This window comes from Alligator mississippiensis, chromosome 15 (assembly GCF_030867095.1).
Source record: "Alligator mississippiensis isolate rAllMis1 chromosome 15, rAllMis1, whole genome shotgun sequence".
Classification (NCBI taxonomy): Eukaryota; Metazoa; Chordata; order Crocodylia; family Alligatoridae; genus Alligator; species Alligator mississippiensis.
In genome coordinates, this window is record NC_081838.1 from 15,503,501 (window position 1) to 15,521,652 (window position 18,152).

Here is an 18,152-nt window from a genome sequence, read left to right on the forward strand (position 1 = left end):
CGGGAATTTTTGGGCCAGCTTGCAAAGGCACTTAAGGCAAGGGATGTAGTTGTCATGGGTGATCTAAATTACCCGGACATCTGCTGGGAGGAGCAGTCAGCCAGGTCGGACCATTCCAGGAGGTTCCTGGCCAAGATACAAGACCTCCACTTAACACAGGAGGTGCACAGTCCCATCAGAGGAAATGCCCTGTTGGACCTGGTCCTGGCCACAGGCAATGATCTGGTAAGAGGGCTCCAGGTCCTCGACCACCTGGGTGACAGCGATCATCGCTTGCTGGAATTCACCATCCAACGCAGGGTGTCAAGGGCCTGCAGCAAGGCGGTAGCCCTAGATTTCAAGAGGGCCAACTTCAATGAGTTGAGGAGATTGGTGGGAGAGGTGCTGGGGTTCTCAAGGGCAGGGGAACTCAGTGCCCAAGATGAGTGGTCATTCCTTAAGGAGATGATACTCGGGGCCCAAGGGGTGATGCTCCCCAACAAGAAGCAAGGTGGGCAAGAGTGCCCAACCCCCCACCCCCCCGGCTCACCAAGGACGTCCAGGAATGACTGGTTGCCAAAAAGGCCGTGTATACCCAGTGGAAGGTAGGGGCTATCTCCAAAGAGGAGTATACCTCCACTTCTCGGGCCTGTAGGGGGGCTGTTAGGAAAGCTAAGGCGGACATAGAGCTAGGACTAGCGTCCAAGATCAAAGATAACGAAAAGCCCTTTTTCAAATATATAGGGAGGATGAAGAAGGCACCGGGAAATGTGGGGCCCCTGCAAGATGCACTGGGCAATCTGGTGGTTGCGCCTGAGGAGAAGGCAGACCTCTTTAACAAATTCTTCACCTCTGTTTTCTTGTGCAGGGACCGGGACTCCCCCACCATAATTCGAGACAGAACCGAGGGGAACGCCTCCAGACCTAAGGTTGAGGAGGACCGGGTTAGAGTGCTTCTGGAGGGGCTGGATGTGTTCAAATCAACAGGTCCAGATGCTCTCCACCCCAGGGTGTTGAGGGAGCTAGCAGGGGTTATTGCTGGGCCCTTGGCATGCCTTTGCGAGCTCTCATGGTGCTCAGGCCAGGTGCCAGATGATTGGAAGATAGCCAATATGGTCCCCATCTTCAAAAAAGGAAGGAGGGAGGACCCAGGCAACTATAGGCCCATCAGTCTTACCTCAATCCTGGGGAAACTCTTTGAGAAGATCATCAAGGAGCACATCTGTGATGAGCTGGCATCAGGGATGATGCTCAAGGGCAACCAGCACGGTTTCATTAGGGGCAGGTCATGTCAGACCAACCTGATTGCCTTTTATGATCAGGTCACAAAAGCATTGGATGCAGGTGTCGCCGTGGATGTAGTCTTTCTGGACTTCAGCAAGGACTTTGACACTGTCAACCACCCCATCCTCATTAAAAAACTAGGCGACTGTGGCATCGATGCCTACACGGTCAGATGGATTGCAAATTGGCTGAAGGGTTGTACTCAGAGGGTGGTGGTGGATGAGTCATATTCGACCCAGGGCTCGGTCCTTGGGCCTGCACTGTTCAATTTCTTTATCAGTGATTTGGATGATGAGGTGAAAAGCAACCTGTTTAAATTTGCTGATGATACCAAAATTTGGGATGAGGTGGGCACGCTAGTAGGGAGGGAAAGACTGCAGCAAGAACTGGATAGGTTGCAGGGGTGGGCTAACAAAAACAGGATGCGTTTCAATACGGACAAGTGCAGGGTGCTGCACTTGGGCAGTAGTAACCGGCAACACACTTATAAGATGGGAAACTCCCTTCATGAAAGCAGAGGCAGAAAGGGATCTTGGAGTCATTATTGACTCCAAGATGAACATGGGCCAACAATGCGAGGTCACAGTCAGCAGGGCTAACCAGACCCTATCGTGCATCCACAGGTGCAGCTCAAGTAGAGCCAAGGAGATGATCCTCCCCCTCTATGTGACACTGGTCAGGCCACAGCTGGAGTACTGCATCCAGTTCTGGGCACCCCACTTCAAGAGGGATGTGGAAAACATTGAGAGGGTCCAGAGGAGGGCCACCCGCATGATCCAGGGACAGCAGGACAGACCCTACAACGAGAGGTTATGGGGCCTGATCCTGTTCAGCCTTCACAAGAGAAGGCTGAGGGGGGACCTTGTGACTGTCTATAAACTCACTAGGGGGGACCAGAAGGGTTTGGGGGGACCTTGTTTTCCCTAGTGCCCCCCGGGATAACAAGGAATAACGGCCGCAAGTTGTTGGAGAGTAGGTTTAGATTATGCATCCATAAGAACTACTTCACAGTCAGGGCAGCTAGGATCTGGAACCAACTTCCAAGGGAAGTGGTGCTGGCTCCTACCCTGGGGGTCTTTAAGAAGCAGCTCGATGCCTACCCAGGTGGGGTCATTTGAGCCCAGTTTTCCTCCTGCCCAGGGAGGGGGTCGGACTTGAAGATCTACAAGGTCCCTTCCGACCCGACTTCTATGATTCTATGATTCTATGTACTATACTGGAGTCCTAAGGGATAACTGTGAGCCAAAATATCACTTGCTAGCACAGATAGCAGTCTCAAAGCTACACATCACTCGATCAGTCTCCTTAAAGATACGTTATGAAAAAGAATCAATAAGTAAAATAATGCAACAGTATAAAAGATCAGAAGTAAAAACAAAGAAAACCTTTTGTAGTATAGCAAAAAACCCTTTCAATGATCTCCAAGTAGCTTTTATTTTCATATGTGAACAATGTTTAAGGTCTGGAAAAGATGATATTTAGTATCCCAGTTTCCCCATATCAGGCCAGATCGTTAAACCAGGAAAACACTTTCATGTAGGAGAGGCCTGGTATTTTTTTTCTGCTGGAAATTACCACCCACCGATTAACAACACTGGAACAAAAACAGGAAGGTGTAATGAGAATAATTTTTGAAGATGAACCAAAGCAACAACCACCTGAAATAGCTTTTCCCCGGGACTAACTTCAAATCTAAACAACCTTATTTAAAAACAAAACAAAACAAAAGCATGCTGACATTGCTAAAAACAGGGGAAAACAATGACGTTTTAATTCATATCAATTTGACATGCATCTTTATTTGCTTTTCTTTTCAGAGTTTGGATAACTGCACCCATTTGGGAACAGACTATCTCGAGAAGCTGTGGAAATCCCATCTCTGGAAACTTTCAAAAGCAGGTTGAACCGAAACAGGGCTGTGGTGGTTTATTCAGGGCTGACCCTGCCTTGAGCTGGGGGCTGGACCAGATGCCCTCATGAGATCTCTTATCCAGCCCTATTTTCCTATGATCCTATAATTTTTCCTATAAAAGAAGTCAGAGTTGTTTGGTAACGTATTATATTGGGTCAACATTTTTTGGCTGGAAGAGTTGTTAGACAAGCTTGCAGGTACAAGATGCCCCTCCTCAGGTCTGGGAAAGAAAAAATGCAGACTAAAGAATATCACCAAATAAATCTGGCCTCCCACACTTTCCCAGCATCATTGCAGCTACTAGAATATGACAACACCAAAAATGATATCAACATTTCCTATTTGCACTCTCATTTCTATCCCTTCCACCCCACCTTGTTCAGGGGAGATGTTCTTGTTTGCGTTCTTTTTAAGGCCAAGACAAACATATAATGTTATTTTATTATTTTATTTATTTTAAATAAAAAATGACCAATGTTGGTTTGCTTTCGAGAAAACTGACTGAAGTTGGCACTGAAGAGGGTCATCATTTATGGAAACCAGACCCCAGTTATATTAAGCTGGTCTCTGAAAACCGAAAGCACCCATAATTAGACCATGCTGCACTCAGTGCTTATTCATACAACATGGGTGGATTACTAGACAAGGACTTGTTCTTCAATGCACAAGGTGAATGAAGTATGGTTTAGAAATAAATTACAGAAAGAGAAGCTAAAGGTTTAGAAAAAAGCAGCTCTCAGGGGTTGGGGTTGGTCCCAGAGCCCCCACTGAAGTCCATGGGGAGACCCTTCTGCACTTAAATTCTTGTTGCTCCACCCCTTGATAGCCCAAACTGGATGTTCACAATAAAATGAGTTTGACCTGAGATTTTCAAAACAGCCTATGAGAGTTAGACAAGGTTCTTTGGGTAAATTTGGTATCTTAAAGATATCAGACGGCTACAACCAACACTCTATGAGTTAAGCACCCATGATCATTCTGGTATCTGACTTCCTTAAACTTCTTTGCAAATCCTGATGGCAAAGATTCAAAGATTTTGGCCTGATGGCAAAGATTCATCTTTTAGGGGGCGTACACACATACTAAGTCGACTTAAAATAAGGCGACTTAATTAAGTTGAATCAAGTTAAGCCACATCAGAGCACATACACATACAGCTTCTTGACATGGTGGCAGCCATCTTGTGAGCTAAGTTGACTTAACTAATGTGACTCAAGATACTACACCTCAGAAGTGTACTATCTTGTGTTGCATTTAAGTTGACTCTGCTCCACCTAGTGTGTACACTCTAACAGTTAAGTCAACTTTAAAAGTTAAGTCAGATTAACTGTCAGAAAGTTAGTATGTGTGTATGCACCCATTTATATGGGAACCATAAAGTTCAGGGTGAAATACCCATGGGGTCAAATGCACTATGTAGAAAATGCAAGCAATGCCTTGTCCTGGCAACTCTCCATGGCATGAAATCTTCCCTGTTAGACAGGATCAAAACCATAGAGGGTCCAGGGTAGATTTTCAAAAGTTCAGGGATCCTCCTTGCCCACCAGCCCAGCCCCTATCTTTATCCAAATAGGCGTTTACCCGAAGGAAGGTCTGGAGTGTCATCTGATGTAGCTATTTGATGACAAGCTGGGCTGTATTATGCAAGATAAGAATCCAGCCTTAATTTATGCAAAGCAGAGGCAGGCGCTAGAGTCCCGCCTGCTGTACACCCATATAACCTACTTGTCTTGACTGTGGTATTCAGACTCCCTCTTGTGGCTGGACTGTATAAATGATTGGGGAATCTACTACATAAATGGTTCGTGAATCTACTACAACCTTTGGCCAATAGACCAGGATCTCCTCATTTTATCATTAAAAGCTCATTAGTTTAGGATGAGGGGTTCAAGTACAAATGGGCTTGGGTAGTACTGTACATTAATGGAATAATTGTCTAAAAAGAAGATGGGATGGCACAGGTACAACAATTTATGTCTGGCTGGTCAAAGAGATTTTATTGAATTTGTGATGGGGCCCAGCAATCAACTTCCAAAATCCAGGCTGGATAACTATCTAGGTAAAATTATTCAAGAAATAAACATCACCAGGGTTTATATCATTATGGGAGATTTAACTTACTACACATTGACTGAAGAATGAATGCATGCAGTATTGGGTCAGCTAGAGCACTGCCAGCAGGTCAAAGGATTATTCCCCTCTATTCAGCACTGTGGAGGCCACATCTGAAGTCCTGTGCCTACTTTTGGGCCCCCCACTACAGAAAGGATGTGGAAAAATTGAAGACAGTCCAGTGGAGGGCAGTGAAAATGGTTAGTGGGCTGGGGAATATACTGATGAAAAGAGGCAAGGGAACTGGAGAAGAGGAGACTGAGAGGGGATTTAATAGCAACCTTCAACTCCCTGAAGAGGGGTTCAAAAGAGGATGGAGCAGTGGTGGCAGATGACAGAACAAGAAGCAATGGACTCAAATTGCAACAAGAGGAGTTGAGGTTAGATATTAGGAAAAACCTTCTTATGAGGAGGGTAGTAAAGCACTGGAACAGGCTATTCAGAGAGGTGGTGGCATCTCCATGCTTGGAGGTGTTTAAGACCCGACTAGGCAAAACCTTGGCTGCGATGATGTAGCTGGAGCTGGTCCTGCTTTGAGCAGGGGAGGTGGGGGTTGGACTAGATGTGACCTCCCAAGGTGCCTTCAAACCCTCATTTTCTATGATACTTAGGGAACCCAGTCACCCCCTGGGGATGGGCCTTGGCTATATGTTGCTGTGGCAGATGCGCTGGTGCACGCTGCTCTGGTGGGCACTCAGTTGTGCCTGGCAACAGACACTCAGACGCACTAGGTGGCAGCGGGCGCATAGCAAAGCACTGCTGTGGCAGTGGGCACTTCATACGTGGTCGCAGTAAAGGGCGCCTGAGGATGCGCTGTCGGCGCCTTTTGGTCAGACAGCTCTGTCGAGCTGCTGCAGTCATGCCTGATGGGAAGCGCTTGGTCATGAAAGATGGTGGCAGGTGTTTATGGAGGTGCTGCCGCCCTCTCGGGTACTTTGTTGTGGCTGGCAGCAGGCCCTCCATCACACAGGGTGGCAGATGGCATGTAGCGATGCTTTGCTCCAAGAGTGGGCACGTTGAATTGCTTGGATGCGTGAGTGGGCACGTGGTCCAGCACTGCTGTGGTGGCGGCAGGTGCGTGGCATCATATGGTAGGGAGCAGTTGGTAGCCCTTGGCAGTGGTGGGTGCTGGATGGCCTGTAGTGGAGGGCAGCTAGCAAGGCTCTGCTGCAGTGCGGGGCATTGGGCACTGCTTGGTGGAGGGCATGTGGTCTTACACTTCAGTGCTGGGCAGGTGTGCATGCATGAAGGCAGGTCATCCATCATGCACAGCAGCTGTGGGCACTTGGTCATGCCCTGGCTGTCAGTCATGTCCTGCAGCTGTAAGCGCTCAGGTACTGACTCCCACAGTGGGCTCTCCTCCTGCCTCTCTTCTGCTGGGCTCTCAGGCTTACATGGGGGGCTTTTGGTACAGCAGCTGTGATTAGCAGCTGGGGGCCCGCACGGAGGGCGATTATTCACACACTTCTGATTGGGGGTGGAGGGGGCACATGGTGGGCGGTTGTTCACACACTTCTGGTTGGGAGCCGAAGGCGCGCATGGCGGGCGGTTGTTCACACACTCTTGGTTGGGGGCTGAGGGTGCACAGGGGGCCTTGCACTTGGTCACCCGCTGTGGCTCAGTGGTCACGGTGGTGCAGCAAGGCTGGCTGTTGGCCGTCTGGTGCCAATTTTGAGCTGTGTGTGCGCAGCAGAGCTGGCTGTTGATCACATGCTGCTGGAGGGGTTGCTCGGCCGTGCACCCAGGCTGCAGGCTCTCGCTCTCACATGGCCTCAGGCACTCAGCTACGCACATGTGCTGTGGGCTCACAGTCATGCCTGGCAGCGAGCCCTTACACACACTTTGGTGCAGTGGGTACAGGGCCAAGCACTGCTGCATGCACTGCTTGCCACGTGGCTGAGGGCACTGCAAGGGGCAGTACTCACAGTCTTGCTGCCACAGGCTTTTGTTGACGTGGCTTGACCCCAGCAGAGGCTGATGCTTGCATTGCTGTCTGTTCCAAGGCATCTTCAGGCATTGCCTGGCTCTGCCTAGAAGATGTGTGAGAAGGTAGATCATTTACTATATTCACCCACTCATTTCTCCATGTTAAAGAAGCCTCTTTCACATAAACCCTCATTCCAGTACAGCCCAGAATATTTATAGCACTGGAAACAGAGAATTATCCATCACTAAGTTAAACAACATGCCTTTATTATCCCGCCACTGATGGAAAGATAGGGTCCTTTAACACAGCCACACAAGGAGTGGCTGAAGCCGGGAGAGGCTTGGATGTCAGAGCCAGACGGCCGCTTTGTCTCCAGTTCCCAGAAATACATCTCAAAACCAGCCCCTCTGGCTTCAGTTCTTGATGCAGCTCCGAGCACCCAAGAATTAGCTGGTCTACATGCTTTGCCCACCTCTACCTGACACTATCACTTTATCACCAACAGCTGATGCCCGGGGGGCAGCTGTGTACTACTACTAAGGATAACTATGATCCAGAGATTTCAATGAAGATCAAAACTCTTTGAAATGAATTAAGTTGGGGGGATTTATTAGAAACTTATCATCGCCATAACTTTCATGCCAGGCTTAAAACAAATATTCATAACCTGTACCTGTTAACCTTAAAAGGCTCATGTACTCTTGCTCATCTCTCATTGTGAGCTGTATGCAGTGAAATGTGATTAATTAGTCACCTGGATAATGCCTCACTGTTACTCTATTGGCTGGTGCACTGAATACTCATCAGAACCCAATTTATTTTGTAAACAAAACAATTTGGCTCGCTGTCATCTGGTAAAGCACATTTAGTCATTTCCAAACATACATTTATATTAAACCACAGTGGATTATGCACCTGACAATTAGTCAGCTGGAAGAGATGCTGACCTCCAAGTTTTAGAATACCTTTCAAGCCACTTGATCTGCACAGAGCATTGGCTACTCCTCAGCTTCTCTTGGCTCGTCAAGACATAGACCGATCAACTATTCCATTTTGCAGAATTATCTTGTGTTTTGGTGATGACTGTGGCTGAGAGAGCAAAGCAAAAATGATGGATGACATCAGAATCCTGTCATACATATATAGTGAGCACTTTCAGTCTTTAAAGAGAGAAATGTACGTTAATTGTACATTATAAGTGTGCAGCTCCCACATAGGAAGCCAGAATACACACAATTGATGCTCAACGTTTTTGGGATGTGTATTTATCCATTAGAAATGCAAAAAAAAAAAAAAAAAAGAAAAATCATTCTTGTGTCTCAACACACCAGGCAAAGAGCAGCTCATGACAAGTTGAAAACAGTTAACTACTGATCCTTAGAGACTCGTGGGAAATTAGCCATCATTACCAATCCCACTGGAGTGACAAACTGACCAGATTTTCCTATATTCATTTTCTTCCCAGCCCCAAATTCAAATATCCGTATGTTAAAAAATCCCTGAGTTTGCTGTCTGTTTGCCTCTCAAGGTTTTTAAGGCCCAGCTAGACAAAACCTTGGCTGGGATGATGCAGTTGGGGCTGGTTCTGCTTTGAGCAGGGGGTTGGACTAGATGTGACCTCCTGAGGGCCCTTCCCACCCTCATTTTCTATGATTCTGTGATTCTTTCCATCAATAGGATCCCATCAAATCACTTTTCCAGGACTCTAATATTGGGAGATTTGCCTGTTTCCAAATCTAAGCAACTGCACATCCGGCTGCTAGCAACATTTATGTTATCAATGGGCCTAAGCCAAAGTCAGACCTAACAAATGTCTAAGAGAAAAGATAATCCCTACTCATTGTATTTACAGTCTAACTAGAAACACTGCCCTCATATTCTGAAGACCAGGTGCTCCACTGGTGCAAATCGGCTCAGTTATGCTGAAATCAGGGATTTGCTCCACTGAATATTTTCTTCCAGGGGCTATTCTACATCAGCCACCCCAGACCCGGCAGCATCCCATTGCAATCAGACTTACCGCCTTGACCCATGGAAAAAACCAGCTGGGAGTGCAGAGAGGAGCCTGAGACAGAAGAAGTTTTATAGAGCAAAGAGGCTTATGGGTGTGAGCTGCATTCAGCTTGTGAGATTGGAGGCATGTGATCCCTGACACTCGCCTGCAGCTCATGCTCCCCGAATGCTGTTGACCTCTTGGCAGCTCCAAGAAGTGTGACACTACTATAAATACTCTGGGTGGATAAGCAACTTACTCCTGGCTGCTGCAATGGGTGGTGCTGCAGAGGAACATACATGTGTCCAAGCTCTGACTGCTCTTTTGTCCAGGCTGGGCACTGGTTTGGAGCCAGATGCTTTTGCTTGGCAGGCTGAGCTGGCTGCCAGAGCAATCTTCCATAATGCTGGGTGTAGCCAGCAAAACTCTCCTGCTCCATCCCCATTTCAACAGACCAGACAGATGCAAGAGTGAACTCAGAGCTGCTCTTACGGGAGTCCCACGTGCGCGCTCACAAAGGGAAGGAAGCCCTCATGGGAGCTGCTTGCAGCCTGGAGCCTCTGTGATTCACTACAATGGATGCAGCCCTCCAAGGGTCCTGAGCTTTTTTCCCATTCAAGAATAGCTGACAAGTACAGACACAGCTCTTCCCAGGGAAAGACCAGGGCTGGGATTGTTCAAAGTGACAGGGGGAGATTTAGCCTCCATTCATTCAATGGAAGCTCAATGTGTCTAAACCCCTTAGACCAGTGATTTTACAACCCTGAGGGGTCCTCAGACTATGTCTACGGGGTCCATGAAAGATCTCTATGATCAAAAGTAGGGGAATACCCACACTTACTATTCAAAGGAGTCCGCACCTCCATTTGAAATGTTTTGGGGGCTCACAAATGAATAAAAAGGGTTGAAAACCACTGCTGTAGATGGTTTTGAAAACCAGCCTAGAGGGGATTCTCAGGAAATTATCTTAGTCCTATACCTTGGCCACACAGCTCCCTTTTTCTTTGATGTACCAGAGGTAAGCTCCTTGGGAACAGGACAGCGGGCCAAAAAACCAAGGGCAGGAGGTGATGTGACTTGCAAGGCAATGCTACTATATAGGAACCTGCTCAGCACCACAAAGGCAAATCTGATGGAGCCAGGGCAGCATGGCCTGGTGGTAAAACTGCTGATCTAGAACTCAGAAACCCTGTGATCCTCTTCCAGCCTTCTCGTATGCTTGCGAAGTGACTCACCCACCTTCAGCTTCCTCCGTGCCTGTTTAAAAACAAGGTATACGCCTTCTGTTTTTCATAGCTAGTGAATTTTAATGGTGAAGTGTATGGGGAATGGGGTTGGACATCTTGACACAGAACATTTATTTAAATGCTTATTTAAAAGCAAGGGGAAGTGCTTTTTATTTATTAACTTATTAAAAGTGACATTAAATTCAAGTGTATGGATGTTTAGACAAAGGTACGGCAAGCGTTTGTATCATTTGTATACTACTTACATGAACAGAAAATAATACCCAGACAAAGAAACCACTGTTCTTGCAGTTTATTACATGTCTTAACATTAGACTTGCTTGAGAAATGCATACTCTTCCTCATGAACATTTTTTCATTTTACTAGAAATTTTCTTTGGAAGCTTTCTGTGTTTTCATCGGAGAAAAAAAATCAAAAGCTGAAAAAAAAATATTAGGTTGCGAGGTTTTTTGCTTTTTTAGTGTAAGGATTTGTCTTTTCATTAAAAAACCCATTTTTTTTTTTTGCAAAAGCTGCCGTTTAGCTGATAAGGAATTTTCTCAATGTATCCAGGGAGTTTTATTTTTCAACCTGCTCTATTCATAAGTATTTTTCTTGGCCATCTTTTGGCAGTGCAAAACTCTTTAGCTCAGCCTATCACAGTGCTTGTACACGTGATGAAATTTGCCCTTTTCCACGTTTCAACAGCATTACAGTTTGCAAATGCGGGTTTTCCTCACGTTTTAAAAGTCTTCCTGCATTTTAAAGTAAAACCCATCCTGACATGGTTTAGTTTGGGTCACCACAAATTAAAACATGGTGTCCATGGATTCATCATGTGCAAATAGAGAAGCACCCAAACCATTTTTTAAATGCGTCTACAAAACGTGGGGTTTTTTTAATTGAAAAGTGTTTGGTTCAGACCCTTTTTTGTGTGTTTGAAACACCCAGCAGGGGAATAGCAACCAGGTCAATGGCTTTTCACAGGCACCACCTTGGCAGGAGTTGTGTTTGCTACAAACAAAACACTTATTAAAATTATGCTAATTATCAGCCCGGTAATTCCAGCTCAGATAGCACAATATTAACCTGATGACAACATCCTAAACTGTTTGTTTAATCATTTTAATTAACATTTGCAAAGGGTTTTGAAATCCTTTCATGTGAGGAAGCCTCACTGTGTTGTAAGAGGAGGTAGAGTATAATTTTCCCCACTAGAAATAAGGGGGAAATTGAGGCACATTGAGATGATGTCACTTGTCCCATGTCACCCAACATCAGCATCAAAAACACATATAGAAATCCATCATATCCGATGTAGAAGTGAATCTTGGGTCCTAACCACTAGGCTTGCCTCCTGCTACACCGCATCACAGCTAGGGTTCAAACTCTGCTTGAATTTATTCTCTTCTACTCTCGTGGCTCCCTTAATCCAAAGACGTCCTTTACACAAGCCTAGCGGATGCAGAATGAGAGACTCGCACACAAGTGCCTGTGACACTCTGGATGAATCATTTCCTGATCAATTAATTCTTTTGCTAAATACTAACTAGCTAAAGATGATTTCTAGGGTTGGACCCTCTGGGTTTTCTGGTCCAACATCCTGCACAGTCCTATTGCTCATTGTATTTAAGCAAGCCCAGACAGACACCCATCCAACCTCTCTTGAAAATCTCTAATGAGGTGGATTCCACCACTTCTCTGGGCAGCTTGTTCCATGTTTCTGCAGGGAAGAAAGTGTCCCTGAGATTTGATTTTAACTGGCCTGGTTGGAGTTTAAATGCTTCTGGTCCTGCCCTCTGTGCCTGGGAAGAGCAATGTTTCACCATCTTCTTTGGGGCAGCCTTTCAGATATTAGAAACATACTATTATGCTCCCTCCCACCCCCTTTCTCCTCCTTTCCAACAGTTCCTGGGACTGAGGCACAGTGAAATTCCTGAAAGAAAGGATTTCTTGCATGCTGTTTGTAAGCACTGCTGTTCAGGGGCTGGTGTTCACCATGTAGAGAAACAACCCCCAGTAAGAAAAGACCCGTCCCATATCACCCCTTTCTCCTGCATCAGAAGTCCAGCCTGCACGACCTTGATATTTCCTCCTATCTGTCATAAGGGGTGACACTAATCGCTACAGAAAGCTCTGTGCAAACTAGCAAGAATATTTCACAGCCAGATGACTGTAATGATAAAAAAAAAATACTGCTCCAATGACTTGGTTATTTTATATAAAGAGAACCAATTGTGCCATATTTTAAAGGGGCCCAACTTTGTTCCTTAAAAGGTAAGAGTTCCTGCTCCTCTCCAGGGAAACAGATCTTCCCTGGACCAAGGTGGCTCCCTCCAGCAATGGGGGTGTCTCCAGAGGACAGGATTTCGTCCTCACTGCCATCCATAGCATCTCCCACCGGCTGGCTCTCTGCTTCCTTTTCTGGATCCCAGTCAGAAGTCTGTTGCTCTCTCCATGCACGAGAGAGAGAGACCCTGAGATCAAAAAGCTGCCTGGACATCTAATAAAACAAAGAGTGCAAGGACCACAAGGAAGCAGATACTGTGATAAAGCATAAGGTTTAATTTTAAAAGCAACTGGAAAAGCATTTTTTAAGTACAGAGTACAGAGCTCCAGGAAGCCTGGGCAACACATTGTGAACACAAAGTCCCTCAGTCACAGCCATGGATGGACGAAAGCGCCAGTTACATGGGTGCGATATCTGAGAAAAATTACATTAAAACACTTTTGTGAGCAGAAATGTAACATCTACAGACATGGCTAGATCGATCTTTATGGGCCGGGACCTCTGGTATAAATAGAGCACCGCTGAAGATACTGGTGCTCCAACATTATAACGCATCAAATAATTTGGCCCCATATCCACGTATCTGTGCTCATGGAGGTCTCCAGCATGCAAACAATAAATCAACTTTGTGCCAAAGCTATTCATACCCTGTATCTACATCTAAGCTTAAAAGCAACTACACTGTGGAAATCTCACACTAAAGGAGCCCACGGGTATCTTCAGGTCAGTTCCAAAGGCAGAACCAACAGATCTGGGGGCTGGCGCTAGCATACTCCAGTCGCACAAGGATGCATTGAACTCGAGACTTCAGCATCAGCCTCGGGAATTTCTACTTTTTGTCTTCTTATCTCATTAATTTACCAGTGCCTATGTGAAGCGGGTGAAAAAACAGACATCTTTGCACTAAAGCAAGGAATAAACTAGAAGCATGTACAGAGTAACCACACAAACATCATTCACACACACTTCCAGGTAATAAATTAATCTATAAAGAACAGAGCCGTGAGCCCAGGGTGCAGCATCTCAGGGAGTGTGAGCAGGAGGAGAAGCATGGTGCATGGAGAGCAGGTCTAGCCGTCTGTGCTCTTTCCTTCGTGCTCTTTCAAAACCACTTGGAGGCAGAGCAGTACTTCTTGTTATTGCTCGAAATCTTCACTTTGCTTGATTGACCTTTGGTCACACACTGCTGGGGGCACTTGGTCACGCACTGCTGAGGGCACTTGGTCACGCACTGCTGGGGGCACTTGGTCACACATGGTGGAGGGCACTTGGTCACACACTGCTGGGGACACTTGGTCACACATGGTGGAGGGCACTTGGTCACACACTGCTGGGGACACTTGGTCACACATGGTGGAGGGCACTTGGTCACACACTGCTGGGGACACTTGGTCACACATGGTGGAGGGCACTTGGTCACGCACTGCTGGGGACACTTGGTCACACATGGTGGAGGACACTTGGTCACACACTGTTGAGGACACTTGGTCACACACTGCTGGGGGCACTTGGTCACACACGGTGGGGGGCACTTGGTGATACACTGGGTCACGCATGGCTGGGGGCACTTCACACATGGTGGGGGGCACTTCACGCATGGTGGGGGGCACTTGGTGACACACTGGGTCACACATTGCTGGGGGCACTTGGTCACACATGGTGGGGGGCACGGCGGGACATATACTTGCTCACACTGAGGCCTACACTTCAACCAGCCTTTGGGACCACATGGCTCCATGCACTGCAGTGAGCTGGACTCGCAGTACCCGTCATAGCCCGAGTAGCTCTTGGTGGAGTATTGCGGTGTCCACTGCTGAGGACACATAGGTGGGCATTTCACAGGGAGCTGGTCTTGGCAGATGGGCAGGGGCAGGCACCGCTGCTTGCACTGCTGGCCGTAGTAGGACATCTTGACGTGGCGGGGCAGAGCTGAAAGAACCATGAAAGAGCAGAACCTTGACCAATGTGACATTCACTAACCCTGCCAAATCCCCCTCACTGCTTGGTCACTCAGGGAAGAGCCAGTTACTCAGCTGCTACAAACTGATGTTGCTTTGTTGCAACCCAGTGCACATCGGCAGGGAGCCTGGATCCTTGCATTTATCCACAAAGCACAGTGACAGGCCACATACTGCAGGCATCTGGGTCACATCCCTGTTCCAAACCTAATGGCCCAGGCAGCAGCGACCATAAAGTCACACCGGTGGTATCCCCTGCACGGGCAGCACTGTACCTGCGCCCACGGGTGCATGGGGCAGGCTAATCAGCCAGTTAGCCTCCATCCATGCTAATGAACCTGCCACAGCATTGCTGGTGCTTCCAATGCAGTGTAGCACCTGTACCAAGCAGCACGGTGTGTGATAGAGCACAGGGAGATGGGGCTTGTTGGACCACACAGGACTAACCTATTTGGTACAACCCCAAGTGAATGCCTGGGGAAAAAGAAATTGGGTCGACCCTTCAACTTTTTAGGGGGAACAGACTGGGCTGCCCATGACATTCTCAGAGCCATCTTCTGCCACCAAGCCTGGCACAGCTTTCCCTGGCTCCTGTTCATCTCCAGGGACTCCCACTGAATTACTCCTGCTCTCCATGACTGGAAAAAAGGTGCTTTTCCATTTCCAGCAGGATCCAGGTACCCCTTCCCCCAGGGGCTCTTGACAGAAACATCCCCTCAGCTTGTAGCAAGAAGGGCAGACAAATTCAATATGAGAACCCGGTCCTCTCCCACTGGTCTACAGTGGCACATTCCTTCCTGCTTGCTATCCTCCTGGCTCCAAGACATGTGCCCTCTTGTCTACCAATCAGACTAAATTCAGCAGGACGGGCTGTGGGGTATGGAGTCCACTGTCTGGTTTTGGGCCCCCACTAAAGGATGTGGACAAATTGGAGAGAGTCCAATGGAGGGCAAAAAAATGGTTGGGGGGTTGGGGGACATGACTTGTGGAGAGAGGCTGAGGGACCTGGGCTTATTTAGCCTGGAGAAAAGAAGACTGTTTGGGGATTTAATAGCAGCCTTCAACTCCCTGTAGGGTGGTGGCAAAGAGGATGGAGCTGGACTGATCTCAGTGGTGGCAGATGACAGAGCAAGGAGCAATGGGCTCAAGTTACAACAAGGAAAGTTGAGGTTGGATATTAGGAAAAACTTTCCCACTAGGAGGGTAATGAAGCACTGGAAAAGGCTCCCCAGAGAGGTGGTGGAGTCCACATCCTTGGAGGGTTTTAAGACCCAGCTAGACAAAGCCTTGGCTGGGATGATCTCATTGGGGCTGGCCCTGCTGTGAGCAAGGGGTTGGACTAGACGTGATCTCCTGAAGTTCCTTCCCATCCTAATTTTTTTTTTGCCAACCCTCATTTTCTATGGTTGTATGGATAGCAACGAGGCTTTCAACCAGGAGCTTTCCTAGGCCTGGCCACTGCTTCCCCACATATTAAATATGAAACCCATTTTCTGGCTTTAAATTCGATCCACCCAGGGATAATGATTTTGTGGGAGAATTCCTCCTCTCTGTTACCCCCTGGCTACCCTGCTGATGTTCATTGGGTTTCATTAACACAGCAGAAAGCAGAATTTAAGCCTTCATCTAGTGCTAAACATCCGGTCATGGCTTTGCAAACAAATAATAACAATAGCAAGCGTAGATCAAGATTATTCTTGGTGTCACAATATTTACTATGAGAAAGGGGTCTCTTACTCCAGCTCCTTTCAAGACCCTTCAAATATCCACAAACACCTTTTTGCCTTTCTTATAGTAACCCTTCTCTTTCCTCTTCCTCCTAGTCTCTGTGTACTTTACCCTTCAGCCTCTACATTTCTCTGCAGTCTATTATGACCTCCAATTTACAAATGTGTAAATCAAGGCACAGGAAGACAACACATACCATATTTCAGGTCAGTGACCAAGGCTTAGAAGCTAGGCCTTTCCAGAGTCGAGCCTCTTACCTTCCCCACCAAACCACTCAACATCTCTAATGTTGCTTGTATTAAGCTTATGGTCCATTTAGCCTCAAACACTATTTTCATGCAAAGCCACAAAGTAAAGTTAAAACTAATAATCACCAATGCCTCCAAGAAAGAACCATGACAAGACTCTTTCACAGTGGCTCTTCCACTGTGGCCAAGATCAATGAGTATTTGTAGACACCCCATTGGAACCACTGGCTTTGGGGAATCACTGGGAACTCCATCTCTGGAAACTGATCTGCCCCCAAAATCACAAGCCGCTTCTGAAATCCGTGCCCACAAAGACCAACCATAAGGTGACACTTCAATAGCTGGAAAGAGACTTAGTAGAAAACTGACTTACCTGATTCACAGATGAGAGCAGTTGAGTGGTAGTGGATGAGGAGCCTGCAGAGTGAGAAGGCTTTTATACAGCTCCCAAATGTGCTTGCAGGGTATGAGACACTCACAGCATGTGTGATCCTTACTAACGGTCATAAAAAAATATTTATCCCACGTGTTACACTTCTAACACCTGGCAGCACGCCATTTCCCCCAGGGATGACTAGTCTGCTGCCAGACCCATATGTCACCAATTATCTTGCGTGTAATCCTCTCAAGCATGACAAGACTTTGTGGTTGTTCTGTCGGGCACATGATGACAATTTTAAGCCCTTAGGGGCTTAAAATGTCAAGGCACAAGTGGGCAAATGGAGCACAACAAAGAGCTAGATGGAGTTGGACTGTTCTCAGTGGTAACAGATGACAGAACAAGGAGCAATGGGCTCAAGTTATAGCAGGGGAAGTTTAGGTTGGATATTAGGAAGAACTTTCTCACTAGGATGGTAGTAAAACACTGGAATCAGTTGCCCATAGAGGTTGTAGACTCTCCATCTCTGGAGGTTTTTAAGATCTGGGTGTACAAAGCCTTGGCTGGGATGATCTAGTTGGGAACAGTCCTGCTTTGAGCAGGGAGTTGGACTAGATGTGATCTCCTGAGGTCCCTTCCCATCCTAATTCTTTTACGGTTCTATGAAAGCAAACGAGAGATGCCCAAGAGGGCAATGACCACAGATTTTAAATTCCCACAGGGGCCCTGGTAGAAACATTCCCACACCTTGATGGTTCCCAAGTAACAAGGATATTCATTGCGCTAGTTTTCAGACCACTGATGTGGGACATTGGGGGCTCTAGAGGTGAGAGAGGACCATGGCTGCTATTGTCTTGTGTGTGGGTGGTGACAGAAGCTGGTATGTCTTCGCCATGCTAGCCACAGGTGGGTGGTTATTTGCCTTGACTTTGATGCTGGATGGGTCTATGTCTCTCAATGGTTTCATTAAACTGTGTGGACTGGCCGTCACGATATCCCTGCTGGGGATACCAAAGCCCCTTTGTAACTCCTGTATTCATTTGCCTAGCGCTAATACCAAGATGGTGAAGTCCATTAACTCCCCTTAAACAACAAGAGAACATTGTCTTTTTCCC

General features: G+C 47.0%; 2 protein-coding genes across 2 annotated transcripts; both read right to left on the minus strand.

Moving 5' to 3' along the window:
* Nucleotides 1-2,678: 2,678 nt before the first annotated feature.
* LOC106738265 (keratin-associated protein 10-1-like) lies at nt 2,679-9,393 on the minus strand. The gene is made up of 3 exons (XM_014601737.3): nt 9,235-9,393; nt 8,180-8,303; nt 2,679-7,317 (listed from the first exon to the last, which is right to left on the minus strand). Exon 3 carries the CDS (start codon nt 7,292-7,294, stop codon nt 5,879-5,881), a length of 1,416 nt encoding a protein of 471 aa, XP_014457223.1. The 5' UTR covers nt 7,295-7,317; nt 8,180-8,303; nt 9,235-9,393; the 3' UTR covers nt 2,679-5,878.
* Nucleotides 9,394-12,979: 3,586 nt separating this feature from the next.
* Nucleotides 12,980-17,114, minus strand: LOC106738245 (cornifin-B-like). Its single transcript, XM_059718660.1, has 2 exons — nt 17,032-17,114; nt 12,980-14,653 (listed from the first exon to the last, which is right to left on the minus strand). Exon 2 carries the CDS (start codon nt 14,631-14,633, stop codon nt 13,827-13,829), a length of 807 nt encoding a protein of 268 aa, XP_059574643.1. The 5' UTR covers nt 14,634-14,653; nt 17,032-17,114; the 3' UTR covers nt 12,980-13,826.
* Nucleotides 17,115-18,152: the final 1,038 nt, after the last annotated feature.